This window comes from Carcharodon carcharias, chromosome 5, assembly GCF_017639515.1.
Source record: "Carcharodon carcharias isolate sCarCar2 chromosome 5, sCarCar2.pri, whole genome shotgun sequence".
NCBI lineage: Eukaryota > Metazoa > Chordata > Chondrichthyes > Lamniformes > Lamnidae > Carcharodon > Carcharodon carcharias.
Genome location: NC_054471.1, coordinates 18,610,839 through 18,636,467, shown reverse-complemented (window position 1 = coordinate 18,636,467; position 25,629 = coordinate 18,610,839). Strand labels below are relative to the sequence as shown.

Here is a 25,629-nt window from a genome sequence, read left to right as displayed (position 1 = left end):
AGGGGCACAGAGGACAAAATTAACCTTCATAAAACACTGGTTCAGCCTCAATGGGAAGGATGCAAATGTTTTCCCAAGGGTACAGAAAAGATTTATGGGAGTGGTTTTGAGGATGAGAGACTTCAGTTATGTGGATTGATTGCAAAGCTGGGGCTGTTCACCTTGGAGAAGAGAAGATTCAGAGGAGGTTTGTTAGATGTATTCAAAATCATGAGGGGTCCGGATTGAGTAATTGGGGAGAAACTGTTCTTATTGGCAGTAGGTTGAGAACCCTAATGTGATTAACAGAAGAACCAGAGGTGGTATGAGGAAAAACATCTATTGGCAATAAGTGGCTTGGATCTGGAATGCACTGCCTGAGCATGTTGCGGAGACAGATTCAACTGCAGTTTTTTAAAGGGAACTGGATAATTATCTGAAGAGAAAAGATTTTACAAGACCACAGGGAAAAGGTGGAGGAGTGGGATTAGCTGACTTGTTGTTGCAGAGAGCTAACACAGAGACAATATACTGAATGGCCTCCTTCTGTGCTGTAACCATTCTATGATTCTTGTTTAGATACATTCAAGGAACTTGATAAAAACACGAAGAAAGAAGCTGAAGGTTACCCTGATAATGTGATCAAGAAGAGTGGGAGGAGGTTTATGTGGAATACAACCACCACTGTAGACGAGGTGGGCCAAACGGCCTGTTTCTGTGCTTCAAATTCAATGTAAAGCTGTCAGCAATGAATACAAACACGATACTGCATTTCACATCTTCAGGACATCACAGCCAAAGAATTAATATTCACTAGGCAAACACAGCAAGGTATATGGGGATATTGATGCTGCTTTAGATCCCAGAACCTTGAGCTTCAAATACCCTGATATGCTTTTTTATGAGAAATCTGCGTGCAGGAAATTGTAAAGTCTATATTTCTTTTAACAGTAAGGGAACTGTACAGGAGGGTTACTGCTGTTGCTGCTGCAATACATTGACTCAGAGACAATTCAGCACCAGCAGCATGAGGACATGTATCCTGGGCCTGGCTTTCCCTCCGCCCCTTCTTAACCTCCCCAGGCTCCAGATTCTCAGTCACACTGCGAGCTCTTGGCATTCCGGTAAACTCTTACCATTCAGTTTGAATTCAATCTTCAGGAACTTGTGGCCAAACTTGCCCTTGTGCCTCACATAATAATGGTAGAAATTATTCAACATGTTTCCCACACCGGCCACCTCTGCGTCACAAATCATGCAGTCCCATTTGTTTGGGAGAGGTTTTTTTTTTAAACCATCCAGTTCTGATTGTTGTCATCAATGAGCCAAATCCCCTTGCATGTGTTACTCCTGCAAACAAGTAGCTTCAATATTGGAGGCAGTGAAGATTGAAATCAACACCAATCACCAATCTAACAGATTGAAAATCCAGTCAGATTAGTGGAGTGGATTCCACTCAGTGAGATTAGTTGAAAGAAAAATCAAGTGGAGCGTATAACAATGGCCAATCTGCAAAGGAGAGTTCACCATCCAGTCCTTAAATAGGAGGCGCGGAAGGTAAAATAGGAGGTATTGGAACTGGGGTAAAGCAGGAGCCTGAGTTACAGAAAAGCCAAGGACTTTTTCTAGCTACTAATCTTCAGGACTGTTGGTCAAGCTCTGTTGGCAGCAGCAAAAAGGCATTGTTCCATTTTCTGGCATTAAAGCTCAGTGAAGCAAAGTCATGTTGGTCATTCACATCATATGTACCTCCTATATGCGTAGTGAGCAACTTCCATACCATATGCGTGCAATACATGAATGATGCATCTCCTAGTTCTGCCTTTTACATAAGTGTGCACTATAACTGACCAATCTGGTGTTCTATGAAAGAAAACATTCAGCATTGTTAATGATGAATTAGTCAGAATAATTCTATCATTCAATTCTGTCATAACTTAAGGATATAACAAACTTACAAAATCACAAAAAAGGAATGAAACCGGATGGACCACCCAGCATCAGCCTAAGCACCGGAAATGACAACAACAATCGCAGCCCTGTCGTCCCTGCAAAGTCCTCCTTACTAATATCTGGGGACTAGTGCCAAAATTGGGACAGCTGTCTCACAGACTAGTCAAGCAAAAGCCTGACATAGTCATCCTCATGGAATCATACCTTACAGATAATGTCCTAGACTCCATCATCACCATCCCTTAGTGTGTCCTGATCCACCGGCAGGTCAGACCAAGCAGAGGTGGCGGCACAGTGGTATACAGCCGGGAGGGAGTTGACCTGTGAGTCCTCAACATTGACTCTGGACCCCATGAAGTCTTACGGCATCAGGTCAAACATGGGCAAGGAAACCTCATGCAGATTACCATGTACTGCCCTCCCTCAGCTGATGAATCAGTGCTCCTCCATGTTGAACACCACTTGGAGGAAGCACTGAGGGTGGCAAGGGTGCAGAATGTACTCTGGGTTGGTGACTTCAATGTCCATCATCAAGAGTGGCTCAGTAGCACCAGCTGGCCGAGTCCTGAATGACATAGTTGCTAAACTGGGTCTGCGACAGGTGGTGAGGGAACCAACAAGAGGGTAAAACACACTTGACCTCATCCTCACCAACCTGCCTGTCAGTCCATGACAGTATTGATAGGAGTGACCACCGCACAGTCATTGTGGAGACGAAGTCCTGCCTTCACATTAAGGATACCCTCCATTGTGTTGTGTGGCACTGCCAATGTGCTAAACAGGATAGCTTATGAACTGATCTAGCAAATCAAGACTGGGCATCCATGAGATGTTATGGGCCATCAGCAGCAGCAGAATTGTACTCGAACACAATCTGTAACCTCATGGCCTGGCATATCCTCCACTCTACCATTACCATCAGGCCAGGGGAACAACATTGGTTCAATGAAAAGTGCTGGAGGGCAGGCCAGGAGCAGCAGCAGGCATACCTAAAAAATGAGGTGTCAACCTGGTGAAGTTATATCACAGAACTACTTGCATGCCAAACAGCATAAGCAGCAAGTGATAGACAGGGCTAAGCGCTCCCATAAACAATGGATCAGATCTAAGCTCTGCAATCCTGCCACATCCAGTCGTGAATTATGCAACTCATTGGAGGAGGAGGCTTCACAAATATCCCCATCCTCAATGTTGGAGGAGCCCAGCATAGCAGCACAAAAGGTAAGGCTGAAACATTTGCAACAATCTTCAGCCAGAGGTGCTGAGTGGATGATCCATTTCGGCCTCCTCCAGAGGTCCCCAGCATCAAAGATGCCAGTCTTCAGCCAATTCGATTCACTCCACGTAATATCAAGGAACGGCTGAAGGCACTGGATACTGCAAAGGCCAAGGGTCCTGACAATATTCTGGCAATAGTATTGAAGACTTGTGCTCCAGAACTTGCCGTGTCCCTAGCCAAGCTGTTCCAGTACGGCTACAATGCTGGCATCTACCTGGCAGTGTGGAAAATTGTCCAGGTATGCCCTGTATGCAAGAAGCAGGACAAATCCAACCCGGCCAATTACCGTCCCTTCAGTTTACTCTCCATCATCAGTAAAGTAATGGAAGGCGTCATCAACAGTGCTTTAAGCGGCACTTGCTTAGCCAAAACCTGCTCACCGATGACCAGTTTGGGTTCCACCAGGGCCACTCAGCTCCTGACCTCATTACAGCATTGGTACAAAAGTGACAAAAGCACTGAACTCCTGAGCTGAGGTGAGAGTGACTGCCCTTGACATCAAGGCAGCACTTGACCCAATGAGGCATCAAGGAGCCCTAGCAAAACTGGAATCAGGGGGAAAATTCTGTTGGTTGGAGTAATACCTAGCACAAAGGAAGATGGTTGTGGTTGTTGGAGGTCAGTCATCTCAGCTCCAGGACATCGCTGCAGGAGTTCCTCAGGGTAGTGTCCTTGGCCCAACCATCTTCAGCTGTTTCATGAATGACTTTCCTTCCATCATAAGGTCAGAAGTGGGGATGTTCGCTGATGATTGCACAATGTTCAGCACCATTCACGTCTCCTCAGATACTGAAGCAGTCCATGACCATATGTAGCAAGACCTGGATAATATCCAGGCTGGGCTGACAAGTGGCAAGTAACATTCGCGCCACACAAGTCTGAGGCAATGACCATCTCCAAGAAGAGAGAATCTAACCATCACCCCTTGATGCTTAATGAAATTAACATCACTGATCCCCCACTATCAATATCCAGGAGGTTACCATTGACCAGAAACTGAACTGGACTAGCCATATAGATACCTTGTATACAAAAGCAGGTCAGAGGCTAGGAATTGTGCAACAAGCAACTCACCTCCTGACTCCCCAAAGCCTGTCCATCATCTACAAGGCACAAGTCAGGAGTGTGATGGAATAGTCCCCACTCCTGGATAAATGCACCCCCAGAACACTGAAGAAGCCGGACACAGTCCAGGACAGAGCAGTCCACTTGATTGGCACCACATCCACAAACATTCACTCCCTCCACCACCGCACAGTGGCGGCAGTGTGTACAATCTACAAGATGCACTGCAGGAATTCATCAAGGCCCTATAGACAGCACCTTCTAAACCCATGACCACTACCATGTAGAAGGACGAGGGCAGCAGATAGATGGAAACACCACCACTTGGAGGTTCCTCTCCAAGTCACTCACCATCCTGACTTGGAAATACACTGCTGTTCCTTCACTGTCGCTGGGTCAAATCCTGGAACTCCTTTCATAACAGCACTCTGGGTGTACCTACACCACATAGACTGCAGTGGTTCAAGAAGGCAGCTCACCACCACCTTCTCAAGGGCAATTAGGAATGGGCAATAAATGTTGGCCCAGCCAGCGAAGCCCACATCCCATGGATGAATTTAGAAAAAAGAAAATTTTGAGTGAGAACTAAGAAATCTGAATGTAGATAATAACAAGCTTGATTTTTTCTATGCTCATGTCGGGAAGAGATATTGATGTATATAATGTTTCTGGAAAAAAATTTTTTCAAAATAGAGGTTTAGTCTGTGTGTTTGTCTGTGTTTCTCTTAATTGGTGCTTTGATGTATAGTAGTTTTGAGATGTAAACAGAGGTAGAGGGTACATTTACATTTTGTTTTTATACAGCATTCAGAAGTGGGTGTCTGTCGTATTTAAAAATAACCCAATTGACATTGTTATCATCCCAGACGAGGTTATACGACTCTGAAATCTTGCACCTAGCTGGGAGACACCAAGTAATGTTTATATTACTAATAAAATTGGTACCATGATAGGGGTTCAAAGAGCCTGGTGACACAATGAAAGTTTACATTCAAGGAGAAAGGATGGGTATAACAGAAAGCAGTTTAGTGTGTGCAAGTTAGAAACATATTAAATCAAAGCCTGTAAGCCTACAACTGCTAAGGAACAAAATTGAAAGGAACCTCATTTTGAATTTGTAAGGTGAAAATCCTTTGCCTGATGTCTGGTTAAGTCTATTGGTTATTGTCTTAATGGAGGTTAGTTTGGGAATTTGTTAAAAGTTATGATAGTAGTAATTTGTAGTCATGCGTATGTGTTTAATTTGTTGTAAATTAATAAATGTCTCATATAGTTTGATATAAAAACCTCTCGAGAACTAGTGGTCTTATTCTTGAATTTAAAGCTGCAACTCAAAACATTCCAATTGAAAATATAAGTTATGACAGCTGTTAAATGTTTCCCTCTGGGGTTTTAAATAACAGCCTTTGCAAACTGCTGTGTCATAACACATGGTTCTTGTTAAACCTCAGACTTGTTTATTACGAAGTACAATTTAAAAATATTTTTATTTACTCTGAAGTTTCAGCGATGATTTGAATAGAGATTTCACCACTTGCATTTTTCACTCCCCTCCCTCTCCACCCAGTACTGTTCTCATGTTAGTTTTAAAATTCACAGCTGACCTCCGGAAGTTTATATCAATGCATATTTTGTATTGTCAGCAAAGCAAGTCTGGATTTAGACCGGTTCGTTGACCCAAGAGCTCTTTGAGTTAAGGATAGATGTCTAAATGCTGCAGGCAGCATTGGTAACCGCTTGTTATGGTCCCTATTAATCATGCAGGGATGCGGAGTGGTGGATTACAGAACTAGCCATAAATGCCTTCAAATAAAATGTGCTGGAGCAGTGCTCCAGTGTGATCCGGCAGCACTATACCCCTGGCTATTTGTTAGTGAGCATAAGAATGGAAGGATTTAACGATTGAACGAGTGGCTAGAAGATAGTATAGGAAGGAGGGCATCAGGTTTCTGAGGCAATGAGACCAGTTAGCTTAACATCTGTCATAGAGAAAATGTTAGAAGCTATTTTAAAGACATTATAGCAGGGCCCTTAGAGAAATTCAAGGTGAGAAGAAATAATTTGTGCTGTGGATAAAAGGGAGTCAGTGGTTTTACTGTACTTAGATTTCCAGTAGGCATTTGATAAGGTGCCATATTGAAGGTTATTGTGAAAAATAAAAGCTCATGGTGTAGGGGGTAACATATTGACATGGATAGAAAATTGGCTAGCTAACAGGAAAAAGAGAGTAGGCAAAATGGGTCATTTTCTGGTTGGAAAGATGCAATGAGTGATGTGCCAGAGCAAACAGTGTTATGATCACAGCTGATGTTAATTGCTGTGCAAACCAAGTCCCAGAGGGAAATTTGGCTTCCTTTGTTTTTGTATTCTGGAAAGTGAGAAAAGACATACTGATCTCAGCAACAAGAGTCCAGTAACACTTTTGGGATTTTAAAAATTAAAAATACATGTTTTATTAACAAGAATAAGATAAAACTTAAGCACACAAAATTATAGTTGCAACATATTCCCTCCAAAAGCCACTCTATTTGGTGAGACCCACCAGTAAATACCTTCCAGGCAACACACCCTTATGGATGTTTAACTATAAAAATCTATAAAATCTAATCTAACATATAAAATCTATGATTATAAAAATCCAAAAACCCAAGGCAAACTGTTGTAGCTTTAATGAAGGCATACCACATGACCTCTCTCTTGCACTCTGCTGTGGAAATCCAAGGCTTCAGAACAAGACTGTTTGTTGCTGCCCAAGACTTCTCTGGCTAGACTGGATGGCTGACTCAAACTGCATCTTCTCCCAACCTGGAACTACAGCTAACATTTCCCAGTTCAGCTCACCCTCTTAGCTCTCCACAGTAACTCTAAATACCTTTTTTTTTACTCTTTCATCTCATGTTCCATTGTTCTCACACCTCTTTGAAACTTAAATCCTTCCAAATAAAATACATCTTTTAGGTTTCTACTTTGTCTTTGCGTTCAGGTCAATAAAATATAATATGCCCTCTTCTACTATAGAACTCCTATGGAACTCTTGCAAGATGCAAACATGTTTCTTGGTACCTCTGACATCCATTTGATATCCAAACAAAGTCTCAACTTATCTAAAAATGCAGATGTTAGATCCAACTTATTCATTTGTACCTCAAATCTAATGCTTCTATCTTTTAATGTTTTAAAGCCCCTTCCAGACAACCTGTCTTCTATTAAACTCTGTCTAGCTTAATTGAATCATTTATACACACATGGACACACACACACCCCTTCTTTACAGAATAACATAATAGTCCTCAAATATTTTTAAAAAATAACCCCCATTTCTCACATCAGTGCTAGGGTTTCAACTTTTTTCAATTTATATGAATGACATAGATGAAGAGACGTAAAGTATGGTTGCCAAATTTGCTGAGGATACAAGGATAAGTAGAAAAATAAGTTGTTATGAGGACATAAGGAACCTACAAAGGGATTTAGATAGGTTAATTGAGGAAGCAAAGATTTGGCAAATGGAGTATAATGTGGGAAAATGTGAAACTATCTATTTTGTCAGGAAAAAGAAAAAATGAAGCATATTATCTAAATGGTGAGAGATTGAAGAGCTCTGAGATGCAGAGGGATCTGGGTGTCCTTGTGCATGTATCATAAAAGGTTAGTATGCAGGTACAGCAAGTAATTAGGAAAGCTAATAGAATGTCATTGCTTATTGTGAGGGGAATTGGATACAAGAGTAGAAAGGTTATGCTTCAATTATAAAGGCCATTGGTGAGACCACATCTGGAATACTGTGCACAATATTGGTCTCCTTATTTAAGGAAAGATGGAGATACATTGGAGGCAGTTCAGAGAAGGTTCACAAGACTAATACCTGGAATGGAATCGTTGTCTTATGAAGAAAGGTTGGGCAGGTAAGCTTGTATCTGCTGTAGTTTAGAAGAATTAAAGGAGATTTGATTGAAACAAATAAGATTCTGAGGGGTCTTTAATGGGTGGATGTGGAAATGATGTTTCCTCTTGTGGGAGAGGGAGTAGGGGTCAAAGTTTAAAAATAAGGTGTTGCTCATTTAATACAGAAATGAGCTTTTTTCTCTGAGGGTTGCAAGTCTTTGGAATTATCTTTCTCAAAAGGCAGTGGAAGCAGAGTCTTTGAATATTTTTAAGGCAAAGCTAGATAGATTTATGATAAGCAAGGGGGTCAAAGGCTACTGGGGGTAGGTGGCAAAGTGGAGTTGAGGTTACAATCAGATCAGCCATGATCTTGTTGAATGGCAGAACAGTGACTGAGGGGCTGAGTGGCCTGCTCCTAATTTATTTGACCAAATATTCTGGGGCTGGTGAGACCTGTACAAGATGGGCGGGTTGCACTTTAGAAGGACAGGGACTAATATCCACTCGGGGAGATTTGTTGGTTATGTTTGGAAGGGTTGAAACTAGATTGGCAGGGGGGTGGGAACCTGAGAGGGAGCTCAGATTGGAGGGAAGCAAAGCTGTTAACAGGAAGTAGAAAACTAGTAAGCAAAATTAGAAAGCAAATGAAGTGAAGTCAAGCTTCAAACAGGATCAGAATGCGTAACAATGATAAAAATATAAAGTTAAGGGCACTCAATCTTCATGCATGCAGCATTTGTAATACAATAGATCATTTGAAGGCACAAATAAAGACAAAGGATATGATTTAATTGCCATGATCTCGATATGGCTACAGTGTGACCAAGATTGGGAACTGAATATCCAAGGATATTTGGCATTTAGGAAAGACATTCAAAAGGTAAAGGAGGTAGCTTAGTGCTGTTAATAAGGGATGAGATCAATATATTAGTGAAATAAGATCTTAGATTGAAGGATCAAGACATAGAATCTCATTGGGTGGAGCTATGAAACAGCAAGGGGCAGTAAACATAGGCGGGAGGTATTTATAGGCCACCAAATTGTAGTTGTAACATTGGGCACAGTATAATTCAGAAAATTAGAGCTGCATGTAACATGGGAGATGGGTGACTTAAATTTGCATTTAGAGTGGGTAAACCTAATTAGCACTCGTACTGTGGAGGATGAATTCCTGGAGTGTGTACGAGATGAGTTTCTGGAGCAGTATGTTGAACAACCAACTAGACATCAGGCTATGTGAAATTTAGTATTATGTAATGAGAAAAGAATTAATAATAACCTTGCTGAAAAGGAAGCTTTAGGAAACAATGACCATAGTATGATATAATTTTATATTAAGTTTGAAGGTGATATAGTTCATTCTGAAACAAATGTCTTAAATCTGAACAAAGGAAACTACGAAGGTATGATGGTCAAGTTGGCTGTGGTGGACTTGGAGAGTACACTAAAAAAATTGGCAGTAGAAAACCAATGCCTAGTATTTAAAGAAGCATTACATAGTCTACAACAAATATACATTCCTCTAAGACACAAAAGCCCAACAGGAAAGGTGAATCAACTGTGGCTAACAAAAGAAGTTAAGGATTCGATTAAGAATTAATCAAAGGAAGTGGTTCATAAAGTTGCCAGAGGAAGTGGTAAGCCCGCTGATTGGGGTCAATTTAGAATCCAGAAAAGGAGCCCAAGAAACTGATAAAGAAAGGGAAAAGAAAATATGAATGCAACCTAGCGAGAAACATGAAGGCTATAAAAGCTTCCTTAGGTATGTGAGAAGGAAAAGATTAGCAAGGACAAATGTGGATGTCATGAAAGTATAACAATTCACATAATATTATTGTTATTTATTGTAAAAGTAGGTTAATAGTGGGGTTTGGATAGTTTATGTGTGAGTGGGGGTGGGGGGGTTGGGGTGCAATGGTTTAATTGAGTTGGAGACATCTGGTCTGGAGGGTTTGACTCATCAAAAGAAGTTAGGTTTGAAATGCTAAATAGATAAACATGGCTGAAGTTTTAGAATGTAAGGTGAGGAGGATTTGTATTTTTAGATAAATCAGGGTAGTTTGAATGGTATGATGTTGCACCTAGCTAGAGATGCTAGGCCAAGCAGTGTGGTTATTTTTCCCAAAGGTTATTGACAATATTAGCACCATGAATAGATTTATATTATGAGAAAAGTACCAAAGATGTATGGGAACAATGGGATTTACATTAAAAGGGAGAAACATGTATAAAGGAGATTGAGGTTATGTGTTAGGAAGGCATTGTAAGATCTACCAGAAGTGTGAAAAGCCTCCAGTATTTGTGCATTAAGCTGCTGTCTATAGAAACCAAAGCTGGGAAAAGCCACTTTGAATTCTACTTTCCAGGGTATTGTGTTGACTTGCCTGGATCTCTTTACATCTATTTTTTTTCAGTAGCCTTAACAATGGTGTAACTGGAAGCCAGGTTAATTAAGGGTTTTAGGAGTTATTATTGTAGTAATTTGAGGATCTATGCATGTGCTTGAAATCTTTTCTTTTGTTAATAAATGTTTAATTTAGTTTCCTAAAAATCTCTGAAGTCTTGGTGGACTTGTTACCACTGAATTCAGGGCAGCATCTTGAAATAACTTCAAATTGCAAAATCGTTGTGACTGCATGATCAAGTTTTCCTTGTGGATTTGACTCGCTTGGCACACATCATCTGCCATGTCATAACAGTGGGTCCATCACAGGCAGAGACAGGAGGATTTATAGTGGAGAATAGAGAAATGGTGGAGAAACTAAACAATTGCTTTGGGCGGAATTTTCGTGCCCATTGATGTCAGGTGTGTTCAGCAGCATGTCCTGAAATAGGGTGAGAAGGACAAAAATCAGTTTCCTGATGTTGTGAAACTAGTTTGCGATCATCCGCTCAGCTCGTTGATGGGGATGGGGGGTGTAGGGGCCGCATTTACTGCCGTTGGACATCAGGGACCTCATAGTAATGCATCTGCATTTCATTATAAACCCAACCCACTGGAATCAACCGCCCCACGCTGGATCATCCACCCACGTTGGCAGGAAAACATGCCGGTGCAGAGCACATCTTGACCTGTGTGACTTGCAGAAGTTGGGACTTACTGCCAGGGCCTTGCTCACATCACAGACATCCAAGGAGCAGATGATGCTGGAGCCTGGCGGCAATGGCATACTAGAGGAATGTCCATGGCATGCTGGGTGGATTCTAATGGACATGGCTCTGCTGTGAAGCTGCTCACGGAAGTTGGAAAGTCACCGTTGAGAGTCTGTTCACAATGGATAATAGTCGAAAGGGTGGAGAGGAAGTTCCAGCTGTGTTTGGGAGAGAAAGATGTACCGGGGAGTGGGAGACGATGGTCTAGGTTCGACTGGGACAGGAAGAGGTGTTGGTGGGCGGGGTGAAGTTGGGAGTGGGGTAAACAAAGGTGTCGGGGAGTAAGGTTGGGAGGGGGAGAGCAAAGGTGTCAGGTGGAGGTTGGGAGGGGGAGGGAGTACAGGGGATGGAAGGGGTAAGGGGAAGAAGGTGGCAACTGGGGAGGTAGGTTTAAGTGGAGTGGAAGATGTAGGGGAAGGAGATTGGAGGGGGGGAGAGAGTCGAGGGGGAAGAAGGAGTGCCGAGAGGGGAGGTAGTCTGTGGGGGAGGAAGGATAGTGGAGAAGGGAGGGAGAAAGGGTGGAGAAAGGAGTGCAGAGAGGGGAGGGAGTCTGGGGGTGGAAGGAGTGCAGAGAGATGGAGAGTGAAGGGGGAGGAAGAAATAAGGTTGGAGGAAGGAATCATGAAGGGGGAAGGAGCGAGGCTGTAGGAAGAAGTAAGGCTGGAGGAAGAAGTAAGTCTGGGGGAAAGAGTCGGGAGGGGGCAAAGACTAAGGGTGGCAGAAGAATTAAAGGTGTCTGAAGGAGTCAGGAAGGGGGAAGGACTAAGCAGGGGTGGGGGAGCTGGGAGCGGAGGGAAGGACTAAGTTGCGGGTGGAGTCCAGGGTGAAGTGGTTCCAAGGGGTGAAGGGGTTCCAAGGAGGGAAGGGGTCCTGAGGGGGCAATGTGCAAGGGAGATCTCTGATGTGTCCATTATTGCCTCCTGGGGAGCAAACTGAGGGTGAGTGTGGTACGAGGAAATGGTGAAAATGACTGGGGACAGAGCGAGGTAGTAGGGTGGTAGGCAGTGGTAGAAGGGGCGGTGAGTGTGGCAAGTGGGGACACGGAGGCAGACACGGACTCTGGAGGTGGGAAGGAGGAGGTCAGGGAGGTTAACATGGATGGGGGTGGGATTTTCGGGAAGGAAGGGGACAGGCACGTTCACCTGGACAACCTTGAAAGAAAAGGGTTGCAGCTGGTAGATCATGGAGGGGAGGTGGAAGATGATCCCGGGGGGTTTCAACAGTGATGGGGAAAGGAAGTAGGCGAGATCAGGTGCTGCATGGGAATGTGATCAGTGGATGGGTGAAGATGCAGTTCAGCTCAGATGGACAACTGAATGCGAACCCCAGCAGGCAGCATTGAAAATGCCGAGTACATTGAGGTGAGTGTGATACGGGAAGGATTCATGTGTACGGCAGAGTGCTGCACAAGGCTCTGACACGGCCTACCACACACACACTTCTCCCTCCAGCATCACTCATTGACCAACTGCTCCCTCTGCAGTGAGAGATGACAAGGTGAGGGGTTCACAGGCAAAGGGGACGGAGGGAGAGGACAGCCTCTGAGATTACTGAGTGGATGACCTAGGGGTGTCCAGATGCTGCTCCTCCTCCCTTCTGGTGTCTAGGAGCCCTGGCCTGACTCCTTGAGGGGAAGGAGCATCTGGGGGGATGTTGAGGTGCCCCGTTTCCCTCTTGCATTAACACTGCAGGAATTTACCCATAGCTCCCGTGATGGAGTGCAGGTCTGTACACATCTCCATCTTCTGCTGGACCAGGATCTCAATGGTGTCTGCCATCCTTCCCATGGGGGCCTCCCTAAGTGTACATGTGGACACCACTTTATCAGAGAGCAGGCAGATGCCTTCCTCCAATTTGCGAGCCACTCTGTTGAGGGCTTCCCCCATCTTCTGCTGACACTTCTCGATGAGTTGTAAGGCCAAATCCAGAGGTTTGTCATCAGACATGGAGCTTACAGATGCCTCTTCCCCAGAAGTCATCTGAGCGCTGGGGATCTCGGCCACACTTGTCTCCTCTTGCTGCGACGTGTGTCCGTATGGTGTCCACCAGATTGTGAACACGAGCCTGTTCTAGCTCTGGTCCCACCAAGGTGTATATCCCTGTGCTGGTGGAGGGTGTGCATAAGCGCTGTGATGGGTCTTCAGGCAGTTGATTTCCAGCTCTTCAATGGAGGAGATGTCCTCTTGGCTGGAGGTGAGAACCTGGATGGCACTGAGGGACGGGCTGGCTGAGGGTGTCAGTCACTTGGCAGAGCACCCTGTGAACCAAAGTAGAGATGATTAGTGCATGACAGCAGGGTCAAAAGCAGGAGAGAGAGCATTCACATTTGCATTGAAGGAGGGATGATGTGGTGCAGGATCCTCACGAGGGTGTCCAACACTGACCTCATCATCACTGCAGACAAGGTCCATGTCCTCACCAGTCAGTGCAATGGCACACTCCTCAAAGTGAATGAGGGGCCTATTGTGGACCACTCTGCCCCTGGTCTGGGACCTCTCTTTGCTGATGTGAGCAGGCTTCTCTTGCATGAAAACAGATGGAAAGGGTGTAAGCAGGACCCATGGCACTGCATGGAATGTTTGTGTGGTGAGCGGAATGATGAACGGGATGAGGATGCGAGCTCGAGACGATGTTAGTCTGATGGAGATAAGAGGGTGTGTGTACACGTTAGTAATGTTGTGCCTTGAGGTGTGAGATCCCTGAGGGTGTATGATGGGTTTGTGAGTGTGTGAGTTGAGAGTGATGAGAAGAGTGACTTACCCTGGCAGAATGGATGAGACCGTACATCCTCTTGAGGCATTGGGTGGCTGTCTCTTTTGCAGGGCGTTGGCACTGACCATTGCTACCATTACCTCCCAAGGCAGACTGGTGATGTTGTTGCTCATCCTATGACCAGAGTGGGGGTAGAGGACATCACGGTGGACTGCATTCGACAGACACTCAAGGGATGCGACATTGAACATGGGGGCTGCAGTCGTTTTCCCTTTCGGGGGCATGTCTTCCATGCAGCAGTTGTGGGCTAGAAGCACTGAGAGGTGTGCCTGTGGCTGCACTTTAAATATGGCGCCCAGCATGATGAACCAGTGAGGTGATGGTGTGGCGGGCGACTGAGAGCCCGCCCACCATCGAAACGACGTATGTCCCGGGAATGCATAATTAATGCAACGTGATTTAGATGATAGTGTGAGAAGCCATTGTGGCCAACAGGTAAACATTGTTTATCCTACCTGCTACCATACGTACTACAAATCTGGGAAGACTCCACTCTTTGTGTCTATTTTCATGTAGGAAGATACAGAAAATCTCCTAGATATATTTGGGAACCAAAGGGCTTGTGAAAATAAGGAACTGAAAAAAATTAGTAGTAATAAAGAGGTGGTACTCAAAAATTAATTGGATTGAAGGTTGCTAAATCTCCTGGACTACATGAATTGCATCTCACTGTGTTGAAAGAGGTGGCTATAGTGAAAGTGTGTGCATTACTGGTTATCTTTCAAAATTCGATAGATTCTGGAAAGGTTCCTGCTGGCTGGACAGATGTAACCCCATTATTTATGAAGGAGGGGGGAAAAGAGAAAATAGAGAACTACAGACCTGTTAGTTTGATGACAGCAGTAGGGAAAATGTCAGAATCTCTTATCAAGAAGATGATAACTAGGCAATTGGAAAATCATTATATGACTGGGCAGAATCAACGTGGATTTATGAAAGGGAAAACATGTTTCACAAGCCTGTTGGTGTTTTTTGAGGATGTTACCTGTAGCATAGATGAAGGAAAATCAGTGGATGTGGTGTATTTGGATTTTTAGAAGGCTTTTGATAAGGTCCTGCACAGGAGGTCAGTAAACAAAATTAGGGCACATGGGATTGGGGATAATATACTGGTCTGGATTGAGAATTGGTTAACTGAAAGAAAGAGAGTAGGAATAAACAGGTCATTCTCAGAATGGCAGGCTGTTACTAGAGGGGTAAATCAAGGATGAATGCTTGTTCACAATCTATATAAATGATTTGGATTTGGGGGCCAATTGTAATATTTCAAAACTTGCTAATGACATATAACTAGGTGAGTATGTAAGTTGTGAGGAGAATGCAAGGAGACTTCAAGGGGACTTCGACACTATCAGTGAATGAGCAAGAACATGGTAGATAGAATATACGTGAATAAGTATGAAGTTATTCTCTTCAGTTGGAAAAACAGAAATTTCTTAAATGGTGAAATATTGGGAAGCTTTGATGTCCAACTGGACTGGGTGTCCTTGTTTATGCATCACTGAAAACTAGCATGCAGGTGCAGCAAGCAATTAGGAAGGCAAATGGTATGTTGGCCTTCATCAAATGGGAATTTGAGTACAGGAGGAAAGATGTCTTGTTGCAGTTGTATCGAGCTTTGGTGAGACTGCATCTGGAGAATTGTGTACAGTTTAAGTCTCCTTATCTAAGGAAGGATATGCTTGTCATGGAGGGACTGCAATAGAGGTTCATCAGGCTAATCCCTAGGATGGCAGGATTATTTTATGAGGAGAGATTGAAGAAGTTGGCCTTGTATTCTCTAGAGTTATGAAAAATGAGAGGTGATTTCATTACAAAATTCTTTCCGGCCATGACAAGGTAGATATAGGTAGGATGTTTTCCCTGGCTGGTGAGTCTAGAACCAAAGGGCACAGTCTCAGAATGTGGGGTAGGCCATTTAGGGCTGAGATGAGGAGAAATTTCTTCACTCAGAGGGTGGTGAATCTTTCGAATTCTCTAGCCCAGAGGGCTGTGGAAGCTCAATCATTGAGCATGTTGAAGACAGAAATTGATAGATTTCTGGATACTAATGACGTCAAGAGATATGGGATAGCACAGGAAAGTGGCATTGAGGTAGATGATAAGCCATGATCAAATGGAAGAGCAGGCTCGATAGGCTGAATGACCTACTCCTGCTCCTATGTATTATATTCCCAGTGCCAGGGAAAAGGATGTCACTGAAAGGCTGCAGAGCACCTGAGGGAGGAGGGTAAACAGCCAGTAATCATGGTCCACATCAGTGTGAATGACATAAGCAGAAAGAGGGGTTCAGGATTTAGGGAGCTACATAGGAAATTTGCAAGCAGGACCTGAAAGGTAGTAATCCCCATGCACAAGCGAGCATATAAATAGAAGGATAGAAAGATTAATTTTAAGAACGTGGAAAGAGGATTAAAGAGCAGAGAGAGAGAGAGAGAAGCGAGAATTCATCAAAGAACACAGAGAGGGAGGTGAGAGTGCATTAAAAAATGTGAGGAGAGAGGTGAGAGTCCATTAAAAAGAGAAGAGAGAGAGGTTTGAGTCCATTAAAAAGTGTGGTGAGAGAGGAAAGAGTCCATTAAAGAGTGTGGAGAGAGGTGAGAGCCCATTAAATAGAGAAGAGAGAGGGATGGGAATCCATTAAAGAGCATGGTTGGACAGGTCCATTAAAGAGTTCATTCATGGGATGTGGGCTTCACTGGCTGGGCCACAATTTATTGCCCATCCCTAGTTGCCCATGAGAAAGTGGTGGTGAGCTGCCTTCTTGAACTGCTGCAATCCATGTGGTGTGGGTACATTCTCAGTGCTGTTAGGAAGGGAGTTCCAGGATTTTGGCCCAGCAACAGTGAAGGAAAGGTGATATAGTTTCCAAGTCAGGATGGTGAGTGACTTGGAGAGGAACTTCTAGGTGGTGGTGTTCGCAACTAACTGCTGCCCTTGTCCTTCTAGATGGTAGTGGTCGTGTGTTTGGAAGGTGCTATCGAAGGAGCCTTGGTGAATTCCTGCAGTGCATCTTGTAAAAGGTACACACTGCTGCGTCTGTGTGTCGGTGGTGGAGGGAGTGAATGTTTGTGGAAGTGGTGCCAATCAAGCGGGCTGCTTTGTCCTGGATGGTGTCAAGCTTCTTGAGTGTTGTGGAAGCTGCATTCATCCAGGCAAGTTGGGAGCATTCCATCACACTCCTGACTGGTACCTTGTAGATGGTGGACAGGCTCTGGGGAGTCAGGAGGTGGGTTACTCGTCACACTATTCCTAGCCCCTGACCTGTTCTTGTAGCCATAGTATTTATACGGCTAGTCCAGTTCAGTTTCTGGTTGATGGTAACCCCCAGGATGTTGATAGTGGGGGCTTCAGTGATGGTAATGTTATTGAGTATCAAGGGGCGATGGTTGGATTCTCTCTTGCTGGAGATGGTCATTGCCTGACACTTGTGTGGTGCGAATGTTACTTGCCACTTGTCAGCCCCAGCTTGGATATTGTCCAGGTCTTGTTGCATTTGGTCATAGACTGCTTCGGTATCTAAGGAGTTGCGAATGGTGCTGAGCATTCTGCAATCATCAGTGAACATCCCCAATTCTGACCTTATGATGGAAGAAAGGTCATTGATCAAGCAGTTGAAGATGGTTGGGCCCAGGTTGTGAGCACCTCAAACCTGTTTGACGATTGCAATGTCTGAGGCTCCTCCACTACTGTCTGCTTGGTCCCAGTACCTGCCTCACTGACAGTCACATCCTCCTGTCCCTTACTGCTGACCAAAACAGGTGACCCTCTTATAAGAGTTGTGACTGTCTTCTGGAACAATGTACCCGTTCCTTATGTTGCGCAATGTCTGCATTTTGGCTTCCAGATCAATAATTCTGATCCGGAATTCCTCAAGCTGCTTACACTTTCACCATCATGTTTGTAATGGATCACCTTGGCGTCCAAAAGCTCCCACGTCCCACTGCTGCAACATAACACCTGTCTCTAACTTACGATATTTAGTTAATTTACTTTAATTACTTTCTTCCTATTCTGCTACAATCTACTGTGTTTATTGAATGCTTGTACCACTGAAACTAAAGGTTATATGCTTCTTAACTATAAGGTATGTGTTTTAGATGTTTGTTTAAATTACTTTATTTTTATTGCTGTTTTTATCTTTATTGTTTTATTTTAATTTAAAAGTTTTCAAATTTTGATTTATTATTTTGAAGTTTTAGATCTTTTTATTTATAGATCTACCTGAACTTGCCTGTCCTAAGCTAGTTTCTCGTACACTGTCCCTTAGACTGAGCACTTACCGGCCAATCAACTTACTAGCTTCCTGTGGCATCACAGTTGCTGAAAGAGTGAAACAGCGCGCTCCTCAGCTCCTGACTGTCTCCCACAGGTTCACTCCGCTCCAGCTCCCAGCAAGGCAGGTCTCACTCGAATCCCCGGTGTGTATTTATAGGCGCTCCTCAGATCCCGACTGTCTCCCGCAGGTCCGCTCCGACTTCCAGCAAGGTAGACCTCACTCGAATCCCAAGTCTGTATTTATAGGCTCTCCTCAGATCCCGACTGTCTCCTGCAGGTCCACTCCGCTCCGCTCCAACTTCTAGCAAGGTAGGCCTCACTTGAATCCCTGGTCTGTATTTATTGGCTCTCCTCAGCTCCCAACTGTCTCCGCAGGTCTGCTCCAATCAGACTCCCAGCAAGACCCAGCCAGTATCTTGCCTCAGAAATATGTACTATAAACATTATTATTTATTGGTATTATTTTACTTTATTATGTTTGTGTATTTTTTCTGTAAACTATGTATTAGTTCTTTAAAAGTTAGCCATTGCCTGTCCAACTTTATATCTCATAACGTAGTTTCCTAATCCATATAGCTAACTTGCCTCACATACTTTCATACTTTCCTTTCTTTAGATTTAAGACCCTAATTTTTGATTGAACTACATCATTTTCAAAAATATGTAAAATTTTAACATTTTAAAGTCACGCTTACATAAAGGCTACTTTACAAAAAGATTATTTGTTTGCCCATTTTCATTGTACAACGTATCTAAGTTTGCTAATGATAACAAACTAGATGGAAAGTTAAGTTTTGGGAAGACACGGAGAGACTGCAAAGATGTGGAAACATGTTAGGTGAGCAGGCAACAAGATGGCAGATGGAGTATAATATAGGGAAATGTGAATTTATTCACTTTAGTAATAAGAATAAAAGAGTAGAATATTTTTTAAAAGGTGAGAAAATTATAAGTGCTGATGTTCAAAGTGGCTTGGGTGTGCTGGTACAAGGAACAGTGAAAGTTAGCATGCAGGTGCAGCAAGCAATTAGGAAGGCAAATAGCATGTTGCCGTTTACTGCAAGGGGATTGGAGTATAAGAATAAAGAACTCTTGCTATAGTTGTACAGATTTTTGGTGAGACTGCATCTGGATTACTTTAGAGCAGTTTTTCTCTCCACATTTAAGAACGGATATACTTGCGCTGGAGACAATACAGTGAAGGTTCACTAAATTGGTCACTGGGATGAGGGGATTGTTCTTTGATGAGGGGCTGAGTTAATTGGGCTTATATTCTCTGGAGTTTCGAAGAATGAGAAGTGATCTCATTGAAATCTACAATATTCTGAAGGATTTTGATAGGGTGAATGCTGAGAGGTTGTTTCATTGGGATTGGATAGAGGGCAGAATCTTGTGGAGACACTGGGGTTCTCAGTCACTGGTTATAGAACCAGCAAGACACCTGTGTTGCTTATCTTTAAAGTCCTGCTTCATCTTGTGCCACTCAGGCATTCAACAGAGCAGCGATAGCCCTTCCCCAGAATCAAGGACCCAGAGGTGATAGGGTGTCATGAAGCTATTGATGTATATAATATTTTGGAAAATATTTTTCTTTTTTAATAGAAGTTTAGTCTGCAGGTGTGTCTTAATTAAATTTAAGTCAGCTAGTCTTGGTGCTTTGATGGGTACTAGTTTTGATATGTAAGAGAGGTAGCATGCATTTGCATTTTTTGAATAGAGCATTCAAGAAGTGGCTGAAAACTGACGCCTTTCTAGCAGCTACCAAGCCATCTGTTTATATTACTAATAAACTTGGTACTATAAAAGGTGTTTTATTGTTAGAGAGGTTTAGTCCAGACGTTGTTGCTACAATAAGAATTAACATTCAATGGAGCTGGTAGGTATAACTTCAACAGTTTTTGGGTGTGCAGAGCAGAGGCAATGTGAGATCAAAAGGCAGCTGCAAGCTGGCTCCACAAGAACCAAAGTGAAAGAACCTCATTTTGAATTTGTAAGGTAAAAGTGCTTTGCTTGGTGTTTGGTTAAGTCTATGGGTTGATATTGCCTTAATGGAGATTAGTTTGGGTATTTGTTAAAAGTTATGATAGTAGTAATTTGTAGCCAAGTGTATATTTATTTTAACCTGTATAAATTAATAAAATGTTTCCTTTAGCTTAATGTAAAACCTTGAGAACGGGTGATCTGATTCCTGCATTTAGAGTCACATCTCAAACATACCACTTAAGATTATAGGTTATGACAGTTGTTTAAAGTTTCCATGTGCGATTTTTAAATAACTCCGCTTTACCAACTGTATTGGTCATAACGGGGAGAATGGGTCCTGTCTGCTGGTGACAGGCTGCTGCTGTACTACACCCACCTGAAGCCTCTTAACGATGCAGGACCCAGGTGCAGGTAAGTGATGGCAGGAATGGGTCACAGTGTGTGGGATGCGAGCGGAGGGTAGTCTACACCAATGGCAGGGGTTGGCTCTCAGCAGGACTCCCTTTCCCAGGTACCTCAATCAGATACTGAATGCCTTTGAATGAAGGATCCCCCCTGGGAGCCCACCAGCAAACCCATCAGGAATTGAAAAGCAAATAAGAGAAGCAAATGAGAGTATGACAAGAAACTGGCAGCTAGCGTAAAAAGGAATCAAAAATGTTTTCCCTCGGCATATAAATAGCAAAACGATGGTAAGAAGAGAGCTGATTAGGAACCAAAAAGGGGATTTAAACATATAAATAGATGGTATGACTGAGGTATTAAATGAGTACTTTGAATCTTTCTTTACTAAGGAAGAAGACTCTTCCCATGTCACAATGAAAGATGAGGTAGGTCGGACACTTGAAATGTTTGAAATTTATAAGTAGAAGGTATTGGATAGGCTGTCTGTACTTAAATTTGATAAGCCATTAAGGCCATTTTAGATGCATCCTGAAATATTGAAGAAAGTGAGACTGGAAATTGTGTCGACACTGGCCATCATTTTAGAATCTTCCTTGGACTTAGAAGTGGTGCCAGAGGACTGGAGAATTGGCAATGCTACACCCTTGTTCAAAACAGTGTGCAAGATAAACCCAACAACAACAGCTAGTCAGTTTAACCTTGGACCTCAGTGGCGGGGGATCTTTTAGAAATGATAATTCGGGACAAAATTAATAGTCACTTGGAAAAATACAGGTTAAGTAAGAAAAGTCAGCACAGATTTTTAAGGGCAAATCATGTTTAACTAAGTTTCTGGAGTTTTTTGATGAGGTAGCAGAAAGGGCTGATGTGGTTGATGTGGTGTATATGGATTCCAGAAGGCATTTGGTAAAGTGCCACACCTCAGGCTTGTGAGCAAAGATAGAATTCATGGAATAAAAGGGATAGTAGCAACATGGATACAAAATTGGCTGAGTGACAGGAAAACAGACAGTAGTGGTTAATGGATGAATTTTGGAATAGGAATAGGTTTAAAGCGGAGTTCCCCAGGGATTGATGTTAGGACACCTGCTGCTCCTGATATATACTAATGTTCTAGGCATTAACGTGCAGGGCACAATTTCAAACTTTGCAGATATTCTGGAACATCAAAGTACTGTGAACCATGAATAGGATAGTATAGAACTTAAGGGCATAAACAGGCTGGCGGACTGGGATGGCACATGAAATATAATGCAGATAAGTATGAAGTGATTAATTTCGGTAGGAAGAGCACAGAGACAATATAAAATAAAGGGTACAATTCTAAAGAGGGTGCAGGAGCAAAGAAACCTGGGTGTAGGTGTGAAGGTGGTGGCACAACCTGAGAGAGCAGTTAATAGAGGATAGAGCATCCTGGATTTTAACAACAGGGGCATAGTATTAAAAGCAAGGAAATTATGCAAAGCTGTATAAGACTGGTTCGGCCTCAACTTGAGTATCATATCAAATTCTGGGCATTACACTATATGAGGGCTGTGAAGGCATTAGAGAGGGTGCAGAAAAGATCCACGAAAATGGTTCCAGGGATGAGGAACTTCAGTTACGTAGATAGATTGGAGACATTAAGACTGTTTTCCTTGGAGAAGAGAGAGGGTTGAGAGGGGATTTGATAGAGGTATTCAAAATCATGAAGGATCTGGACAGATGAGATAGGGAGAAACTGTTCCAATTGGTGGAAGGATCAAGAACCAGATTTAAGGTAATTGGCAAAAGAAGCAATGGTACCATGAGAAAAACTTTTTCACACAGCGAATGGTTAGGATCTGAAATGCATTATCTGAGAGTATGGTGGAGGCAAGGTCAATTGAGGCTTTCAAAAGAGAATTGGATTATTAACTGAAAAGGAAATAAAAACACAGGTCGACAGGCAAAAGGCAGGGAAGTAGCACTTGGTGAATTGCTCCTTCAGAGAGTGAGCACAGACACAAGGGGCCAAATGGTCTCCTTCTGAGCTGTAGCCATTCTATGATTCTATGATGCTAAGTGGAGTGATTGCTTTGTTTTATTCACATCTTTGAGATTATAATGGTATTCTTCTTTTGATGTTTTCTCAATGTTTGTACGTTTATTTGGAGTAAGAGGTATGAAGTGGGGTGAAGCTTGTGTTATTGAAACTATAAATGGCAGTGCCTGACTGACATTTTTATAAGATTGTAAGAGCAGCAGTTTTTTTCAAAGCAGATCTCTGAATGGACATCTCTAGACATGCCATTGTTATTATCTGGTTCATTAAATAAGCATGGAGAGGTCATGGGGGCAAGGAGGTGGTAGGGAAGATTTTTTTCTACTTATTCACGGGATGTGGGCTTCGCTGGCTGGGCCAGCATTTATTCCCCATCCCTAGTTGCCCTTGAGAAAGTGGTGCTGAGCTGCCCTCTTGAACTGCTGTAGTCCATGTGGAATAGGTACACCCACAGTGCAGTTAGGAAGGGAGTTCCAGGATTTTGACCCAGTGACAGTGAAGAACGGCGATATATTTCTAAGTCAGGATGGTGAGTGACTTGGAGGGGAACTTCCAGGTGGTGGTGTTCCCATCTATCTGCTGCCCTTGTCCTTCTAGATGGTAGTGGTCGTGGGTTTGGAAGGGGCTGTCTAAGGAGTCTTGGTCAATTCCTGCAGTGCATCTTGTAGTTGGTATACACTGCTGCCACTATGCATTGGTGGTGGAGGGAATGAATGTTTGTGGAAGTGGTGCCATGCTTTGGACAGACTTTGGGGAGTCAGGAGGTGAGTTACTCTTTGCAGGATTGCTAGCCTCTGACCTGCTCTTTGTAGCCACAGTATTTATATGCCTAGTCCAGTTCAGTTTATGATCAATGGTAACCCCCAGGGTGTTGATAGTGGGGAATTCAGTGATGGTAATGCCATTGAATGCCAAGGGACGATGGTTGGATTCTCTCTTGTTGGAGATGGTCATTGCCTGGCACTCATGTGGCATGAATGTTACTTACCACTTGTCAGCCCAAGCCTGGATAATGTCCAGGTCTTTCTGCATTTGGACATGGACTGCTTCAGTATCTGAGGAGTCACAAATGGTGCTGAACATTGCGCAATCATCAGCGAACATCCCCACTTCTGACCTTATGATGGATGGAAGGTCATTGATGAAGCAACAAAAGATGGTTGGACTTAGGACACTAGGTAGCGTGGAGGTGGCCTGGGATGGATGGAGGAGGTATGAGTAAGACCTTTTAAACAAACCTTTCAAAAGGCCCTGATCAAGACCATGGTTCACAACTCCTGTCAGGGATTGTGAAGAATGAGTCTTCGAAAGCTGGCCTGACTCCATTGACTGAAAAAAGGTATCTCTACTTATCTTACTTATTCCTTGACTTTCCTTTCATATTAAGTATCATGCCTTCATGGAAATTATACACTTTCTCCTTTTCTAAAATTTCTTAAGGTAAAATTGACTTGTATCCTCTGTAGTGAAGGAAATATAAGAATTGTGCCAGAAGAGTTGGGGATAGTAATACTTTAAAATATTTTTTAAATTGGCATATCCTTTGCATCTGTAAGAGCTAACCCAAGCTATCCAAGAACCTGATAATGACGGAGAATCATGAATCATTACAACAAAACCATAGCTACCTTTAGTGATTTACCTGGCCAGGAGCCTCATAGAGGAAAGGTATTAGCTGGAACTCTGGTTCACTGAAGCTGTAATATGCTAATTTAATCACAGTGTGCAAAGAAGCTTGCTGCACACGCAGTAAGTCACTTAACCATAGTTCCACAGGGCCCTTTGCAACCACTGGGGTATCCAACTGCAAAAGAAAATGATTGTGAAATGTGGCAAACATTCATTATCACTAGTGTTATAGATAGCATATAACAAGTGAAATATTTTTCCCTTAAACGTTTTCAACAATATTTTCATGAGAAATATGTTTGGAAGAAATGTTCTAGATATATTTTCTAAAATCTTTGAGCCAATCAAAACACATTATAATTGATTCATGTGTGCTCTGCCCAAAGGCTGGTTCTTAGCTCATTGTCTACTAGTGCTTCCTCCTGAACTATTTTTTATTGGCAGTGGTGATTTACTATTGCCTTCCACTCTCAGGGAAAGGTTGAGAAGGCAGGTCCCAAATCTATCTGAGGCAGAACAGGAATCAAAACCCATGCTGTTGACATTATTCCACATGCTAGCCATCTAGCCTACTGAACTAACCAGCTCCCACTCTTTAATTGACCTTATTTATATTGCTTTTTTAAAGCTCAGACAATAGACTCCGACTCAACAAATGTCTAGAATTTTTGTATTCATTCGTGGGATGTGAGCATTGCCATCATTGAGAGGGCATTTAAGAGTCAACCACAATGCTGTGGATCTGGAGTCACATGTAGGCCAGACCAGGTAGGGACAAAGGACAGCAGATTTTCTTCCCTAAAGGGTATTAGTGAACCAGATAGATTTTAATGACAATCGGCAATGGTTTCGTGCTCATCATCAGACTTTCAATTCCAGATTTTATTGAATTCAAATTTCACCATCTCGTGGGATTTGAACCCAAGTAATCCTGGGTTTCTGGAATGCTGGTCCAGGGACAATACCACTATGCAGCCGCCTCCCTCCTGTAGGGGAGGGATTAGAATGGGTGAGGTGGGTGGTGAGAGAAATGGTAGAGCGTCTCTTTTCTGATGAATGATTTAACATCCTGATAAGGAAAGAGGCTGGATTCTGGCCATTAGGCAACAATTTGCAGTGTGTGCCATCTACAAAATGTAGCAACTTACAAATTTTCCTTGACAGCACCTTCCAAACCCATGACCTCAATCATTGAGATGGACAAGTGCAACAGCTGCATGGGAAC

General features: G+C 43.1%; 1 protein-coding gene across 1 annotated transcript in view; it reads right to left on the bottom strand.

Moving 5' to 3' along the window:
* Positions 1 to 25,629, bottom strand: part of LOC121278118 (dynein heavy chain 8, axonemal-like) — a 2,067,071-nt gene that overhangs the window by 823,856 nt on the left and 1,217,586 nt on the right. The window contains 1 exon segment of the mRNA XM_041188205.1: positions 24,418 to 24,579. Within this exon segment, the coding sequence (XP_041044139.1) occupies positions 24,418 to 24,579 (162 nt within the window).